The 6,710-nt window shown below is 58.0% G+C and overlaps 1 protein-coding gene and 1 non-coding gene across 2 annotated transcripts in view; one reads left to right on the plus strand and one right to left on the minus strand.

Moving 5' to 3' along the window:
* Nucleotides 1–2,732: 2,732 nt before the first annotated feature.
* On the minus strand, nucleotides 2,733–2,806 carry Trnan-guu. Its single transcript has one exon. It is a non-coding gene; the product is annotated as a tRNA-Asn (tRNA).
* A 775-nt stretch (nucleotides 2,807–3,581) lies between these two features.
* Nucleotides 3,582–6,710, plus strand: part of Psmb3 (proteasome subunit beta 3) — a 6,454-nt gene continuing 3,325 nt past the window's right edge. Inside the window, exons 1-3 of the mRNA XM_005394282.2 lie at nucleotides 3,582–3,691; nucleotides 3,976–4,160; nucleotides 5,578–5,685. Coding sequence (XP_005394339.1) covers nucleotides 3,689–3,691; nucleotides 3,976–4,160; nucleotides 5,578–5,685 — 296 coding nt within the window. The 5' untranslated portion in view covers nucleotides 3,582–3,688. The remainder of the gene's footprint in view (nucleotides 3,692–3,975; nucleotides 4,161–5,577; nucleotides 5,686–6,710) is intronic.

Consider the following 6,710-nt stretch of genomic DNA (forward strand, 5'->3'; position numbering starts at 1 on the left):
GCGGGAGGGGAGAAGCCCGCGGCCAGAAAGGAGTTTGCGAGCGCGGTGGGGTGGGAGGGAGAGAGGGGCGGGGGGGGGACGGGGGAGGGCCCGGCGTTGGGGGGACAAAATGGCTTTTTTCCTCCAGACAGGAGTAGTCCCGCCCACTCCTCACCCACGTGACCTCATTCCTTCAGGGTGTTTGCAGCGGGAAGAGGGGGAGCCGACGGCGCGCGGTTCCCCTCGCTGGGCTCGGGGCCCCCAAATCAGGAAAAGCCCCCTCTTTTCCACACGGCCCCCCTGGACCTGGAGAGTAGATTCTGCCCTGTGATTCTGCGAGACGAGCCCCTTCTCCCCCAAAATACGCTCCTCCCGACCCTGCGATCCCCACCCTAACTGGAAAATGAGGCGCCTGGAAAATGGTGAAAGAGGACAGGGCGGAAATGGGGCTCGCAGCCTCCCCTTCTCGTCCTCCCCAAAGGGCGCCGGCAGCCACGCGTGCGGGTGATTCCCGTCCGCTCCGGGGGACTCCGTAAATCACGAGCTGCGGCTGTGGGCACGGGTGGTGGAAACAGCGCGCAGAGCCTCGCGGGTGGGGTACGGGGGTCGACTTGGAAGGCCCTGGGCGGGGACCCCGGCTGGAGACCGGGAGTGGGGCGCGATAACCAGCAGGATCGAGGGGCCCGAGGGGCCAGGGAGATGGGGTGCCCGCCCGGCTGTGGCCCGCGCTTCCTGGCCTTGCGCAGTTCCCGCACTTTGCGCCCCGCGCGCCCTGCGCCCCCCTCGCTGCCTCCGCCCGGCGCCGCGCTCAGTCCTGTGAGACTCTGGTCCGAGGCCCGGGACGAGCATGGGGGCGGGGAGTCGGCGCCCAGGAGGCGAATCGATGCTGCTTCGGCGGTGACGGCGAGTCTCGGTGAGGATGGTCGATCCGCTCATGCGTGTACGCGGGGTCCTAGGCACGGCCACCATGACTGTCCCTGCTGAGAGCTCGACCACCCGGCCACGCGCGCCGTGGAGCGCCTTGCGGGGGTTGTCCCGGCTTAGGACTCACGTCTGTACCGAGGCTCGGACACCTCCTCCCATCCCTGTCCGGGACGCAGCCTTCCTCGTTCTGGCCGGCGAGTGAGCCCGGCTGAGCCCGGATGGAGCGGGGAGGCCGGCAGGCCAGATTCTTGGCCGGAGCAGGTGGTCCCCAACCCGCAGGAGAGGCCCCAGGAGCGCGTGGCCATCTACTCCCCACCACCCCGTTCCTCCCGGGCAAGGGCTCCTGTGGACCCGGGCTTTTGGCGTGGACACGCCCACTGCCCCCGGGGCAAGCTTGTGGCAGCCATCCTGGACACTGCCAGAGAACACTCCTTGGTGCGAAGGGGCGAGGCGGAGACCCCAGTCTGCCTCTCCACACCCCTTTCGGGCCCACCTGCGATCACAGGGGCACTCGGGGAACGACCCCTTGGTGCTGGTAGAAAGGACAGTGGCAGCCGATTAATCCTGGAGGGCCGCCCGCCTAAGCCACCATGCTAACCAAGGAGGGTGGGCACCACTACTTATTCCCCAGACACTTAATAAGCACGGGAGCAACTCGCTGGAGAGGAGCATAGTGAAGCCGCACTACCCCTAAAACTCCAATTTAATCAGCGCACTCGCGGAGGACTGCTCCTGGCCCCGCATCGCAGGCCTCTGAAGGGTATCAGGACCTCAGACACACATTCTCACACCTGAGATTCCATGGTTTCCCAGTTTTTATTCTATGAACCCTGAGATGGGGCAATGTCAGATACTGCAGATGGCATACAGGGCACACAGGCCGGTGAACGCCCTCCAAGGCGTGTGGGTGCGCTCAGAAGGGGTGGCTGGGGGCTGGAGGGCACCCCAGAAGAGGCCCAGCGGAGCACTAATTCCCAAACCTGTTGTCTTCTCCCCGAAGGCTGCCTGGACCACACTTCTGCACACCGACGAGGCGCTTCCGTCTTCTAGGTGACAGCTACGCCTGTGTGCCATGGCTTAGAGGCTGAGAGCTAGGCAGCTTTTTCCTCCCCCAGCACAAACTAAAGCTAGCATTTGGATAAGATCCCTTTAAAAAATGGTGACGATGGTGCTGTCCTGAGACCTTTACCTGGTGTCCTTTACAGCTTTCCTGTCCCACCAATGTCCTTTGTCACTCTCTGCTTGTTTCCCCACCCCACCCACGCCCGCCTGGGACTGTGTATCTATTGTTTTGCTGGTTTCCTTTCTGGCGCCTCTACGCAGCAATCATTTCCCAGCCTTTTTCTCGGGGTCTCCTCCCACCACCACCACCCTGCCCATTTTCTCTGCCGCGGCTGCTCTTTTCTCTGTGAATCGCAGCTCAGTCCCTTTCACCTCTGTCCACATCCCTCGTTTGTCCTATCTTTCCCTTTTTCCTTCCTTCCAGATGTGACATTTTGAGTCTGTAACATGCAGACTCGGACAAAGGAGAGCTATCCAACCTCCACTGCAAATTCATTCTTAATCTGACGAAAAATGTACCGTGAAACGAATCGCACTGGGAGACAAAAACCTCAGTCCTTGGCTTTGGAATTCAGCTCGGGAGCAGAATAGTTCGACGAGCGGGAGAAACGATCACATATTTGACAGCAAGGGATTTCCAACACAATTACACACCTTCTGATTTGCTGTAGGAAAAATGTTGCCGCTACCATTTCAGTATTTTAAAATGTGGCTGCTGAGTGGTTGTGATTTTAAAACATCCCCAGTCTCATGGGAGAAAAACGTAGCGTCCCTGGGTGGGCTCGAACCACCAACCTTTCGGTTAACAGCCGAACGCGCTAACCGATTGCGCCACAGAGACCGCGGTGACTGCCGGGGTGGCTGAGAGCCGAGTCAATGGGAGGGAGGCCGGCGTGGTGCGAGGACAGGGACTGCGGCTGCGAAACTGAGCCAAAGAAATCGGACTCCAGGGAGCTAAGCAGAGCACCCGGGCGCGGGCTGCAAGGAGTCTGCGCCTCCTACTCTCGGGGTGCATCTTCTATGTGGAGAGGGCTGGAATGTCCCTCGTGGGGTGATCTGGGACTCGGGGCTACATTAAATCGACTTGTACAGGGTCCCCAAAGCAGATCCGCCTCTGGTCTCCCCTTTGCAGCTGGACCCTTGAAGTTACGGGGCACCCGCGACGCGATGCCCTCCCCTTCCCCTGGCAGCATCGTCCGGTTTTACTTATGGGCGACTCCCATAGAGCGGGCAAGCGAGTAACCGAGCCTCTAAACAAAGCGCCTGGCTTCCAGGAGCCCTACGCCTTTCTGGAATGAATGGAGCATGGAGAATAACTAAGGGGCCCGGGCAAGGGTACCGACAAGCGTCACAGCGGCCCTCAAACCAGGGCCGTGGCCCCCCGGTTAGCTCCGCCAGCCCACGTGCGTGCCGGCCCCGCCCCCGGAGCGTCCCTCGGAGTCCAGGTCCGCCGCGATCCCGGCGTGCACGCGACTCCAGGCTCTTCCGCACTCGCGGTGACTGTTCACTTTCCGCTTTCTCCGCCTCCTTTTTGGCCTCTCAACCGAACTACACCGTTACAGTTGACCGACGGGATATACAGCCAATAGAAATCCGAAATGGCCAGGACCAGTCGGCGGATCAGCCAATGGGGTGAAAGCAGCGAGAGCGACGGCGCAGTGAAAGGTGGAACCGGTATAGTGGAATTGCAGAGGCGGTCTGGGGGCTCTAGTCGACAGCAATCATGGTGAGATGGGGCGAGGAAAGGGGGCAGTGGGTAGGAGTTCAGACGCAGGCAAGGGGTACGGCAGGCTAGAGGGGCGGAGAGGGCCTGGTGGTCGAAAGGAGGAAGAGGCTTCAGTTCAAACGGAGCGGACCGCGGGGAGGATCGTGAGTGTGGCTCCAGGGTGCGACGCGGAGCCCATCTCAGAGCCGGAGATCGGGGCGCCCAGGCGCTCCCACGGTGAAGAGCGGGGCGCGAGGAGCCGCCGGTGGCCCCTGGCGCTCAGTCTCCCCGCTTTGTGTGCACAGTCTATTATGTCCTATAACGGAGGGGCCGTCATGGCCATGAAAGGGAAGAACTGTGTGGCCATCGCCGCAGACAAGCGCTTCGGGATCCAGGCGCAGATGGTGACTACAGACTTCCAGAAGATCTTCCCCATGGGAGACCGGCTGTACATCGGCCTGGCCGGGCTCGCCACCGACGTCCAGACAGTGTAAGTGCCGAAGGTCCCCGCCCACCGCAGGCTTCCGCTTGGGCCAGCCTTGCCTGGCACTTGAACCCCCTGGGTCTCAGTCACCTGCTGCACGCTGCCCGTGAGTCTGAGCCAGACGCACTCCGTGGTACCACGTTGCTGTCCACTTTACAGATGGGGAAACTGAGGGTCTCCGCTAGCATCATGTCCAAGATGCCAGTTAACGAGTGTTGGCCAGGACCCGTGTAGATCTCTCTGATGCTGTCTGCGCTCTGTCCCTAAAGGATTTTGGGTCTAGTTGGAAGGGAGACCAGGCCCCCAGGAGAACCAGCTCCTGATGAGGAGATGCACACTCTGGCACGTCAGTTGTCTGCTTGACAATGACAATGCCTGGCTAGTGACTTAGATTTTGACACTAATTTTGAGGGTACAAGGGAAGCCAAATTAAAATGTCTTGCAAGGTGATGGGGGCTTGAGGCTACATCTTGGGGCTGGGGAGATATTGAGAGGCAAAGTGTGTGGGGCGGGGAAATAAGTCATGTTTTTAGAGCTGGACATTATTTTTAACAGTGGAGGAAGAAGAGAAGTCAGAAGAAAGGAAAAGAATAGGAATGGGTCTTAAGAGGGACTGTGTGGTCGCAGGAGGCTGTTGGCCTCAGGAGCACCAGTTCCTTTAGTTTATAAAAAGCTGAGCCTGGCACCACGGTGCATACCTGTAATCCCAGCATTCTGGGAGGCTGAGGCAGGAGGATTTCAAGTTTAAGCCCAGGCTGGTCAGTTTGGCAACTTTAGTGAGACCCTGCCTCAAAATAAAAAATAAGAAAAGGACTGGGGATGTAGCACAGTGTGAAGGTGTTGGGTTCAATCCCAGTACTGCAGTAAACAAACAAACAAAATGCTGAGAGAGAGTTAGGCTTGGTGTAATCCCAGCACATGGGAGGCTGAGGCAGGAGGATCACCAAGAGTTTGAGGCCAGCCTGAGCTACATAAGTGAGTTCTGTACTACATAGTGAGTACCCTGCCTACAAAATAAAAGGGCTGAGAGAGTCCACTAATGGGGCAGAGTTTGTGGGGAAAGTATTCTCTCGTTTCCTGTAAATCTCCCTGCATGTCAGGAACAGAACTTCGTGAGATGGAGCCTGGCTCAGTCTCTCTCCTGTTGCGTCAGAATTGGGAACACGACCCCCGTCCCTGCTGCGGTCCCCGAATGCCCTGCCTTTTCTGTGGGGGACTTTTCTCACTGCCTCAATTCCTGCAGGCAGCAAGCACTCATTTCACTGGGCCTCAGTTTCCTTGCCTGGAAGAGGCCACTGAAGTCATCCCTGAGGCTCTGCTGTGTATCCTGGGGTCCCTGGCGCTGGCCCAGCAGGCATCAACAGTGGGTGGCTCTGAGGTGGCTCTGGCTGAGGGCTGGTGACTTCCCTCCTTCCCTCCCTAGTGCACAGCGCCTCAAGTTCCGGCTGAACCTGTATGAGCTGAAGGAGGGGCGGCAGATCAAGCCCTACACCCTCATGAGCATGGTGGCCAACCTGCTGTACGAGAGGCGGTGAGTAGGATTGGCCCAGGACCTGGGGTCACAGCATGGGAGGGCAGGGGACCCTGAAGGGCATTCCTCCTCCTCCTCCTCCCAGTTCTTACTTGCAAGGCTTTCTCTTCTCTGGGTCTGACAACCAAATAGGCAAGTAACTTACTTAAGAAAAAGGCAAGCCAGGCGTGGTGGCGCATGCCTGTAATCCTAGCACTCGGGAGGCTGAGGCAGGAGGATCATTGTGAGTTCAAGACCAGCCTGGGCTAAAAAGTGAGCTCAAGGCCAGCCTGAACTGCACAGCGAGACCCTGTCTCGAAAAGATCAAAAAAGAAAAAAGTAAAAGGCAAGGGGCCACCGCAGTAGTGAGTGATATATTCCTGTCATCCTGGCTACTCAGGAGGCTGAGGCAGGAGGATCGCAAGGTTAAGCCTGGGCTACAATTTAGGGAGACCTTGTCTTAAAATAAAATAAAAAGGGCTGGGGGTGTAGCTCAGTAACAGGGTGCTTGCCTAGTGTGCAGGAAAACATGGGTTCATCCCTAGAACCACAAAAAACAAACAGAAACCAAGAAGGCAAGGAACGTGCATAGCAGTGAACCTGCTAGTTGTCCCATCAAGCAATGTCCGGGGCCCCTCCGGCCAGGACCCACCCTAACTCCTCAGCACCCCTTGCAGCACCACGTCTCTGCCTACAAAGGGGCCTCAGCAGAGGTTGGCTCTGTCAGGACAACGCAGCGCCAAAGCTGGGTGCATCGAAGGGACTCGGAACCCTTCGCACCTTCCTGGCAGAATGGCTGGGTGGCCAGGGTACGAGCGGAGCTTTGTTTTCTCCTTTTTTTTCTTTTTAATCTTTAAGTTTGAAATAGCTTTAGACTTCATAGAAAGGCTATATGCCAGGCATGGTGGTGCACACCCGTCATCCCAGCACTCGAGAGGCTGAGGCAGGAGGATCTTTGCAAGTTCAAGGCCAGTCTGGGTTGCATAGTAAGACCCTGTCTCAAAAACAAAACAAACAAACCAAAAAAGGGTCATATAATTCTTCTT

The sequence above is a fragment of the Chinchilla lanigera genome, unplaced genomic scaffold (genome assembly GCF_000276665.1).
Source record: "Chinchilla lanigera isolate Chin_1 unplaced genomic scaffold, ChiLan1.0 scaffold00050, whole genome shotgun sequence".
Classification (NCBI taxonomy): domain Eukaryota; kingdom Metazoa; phylum Chordata; class Mammalia; order Rodentia; family Chinchillidae; genus Chinchilla; species Chinchilla lanigera.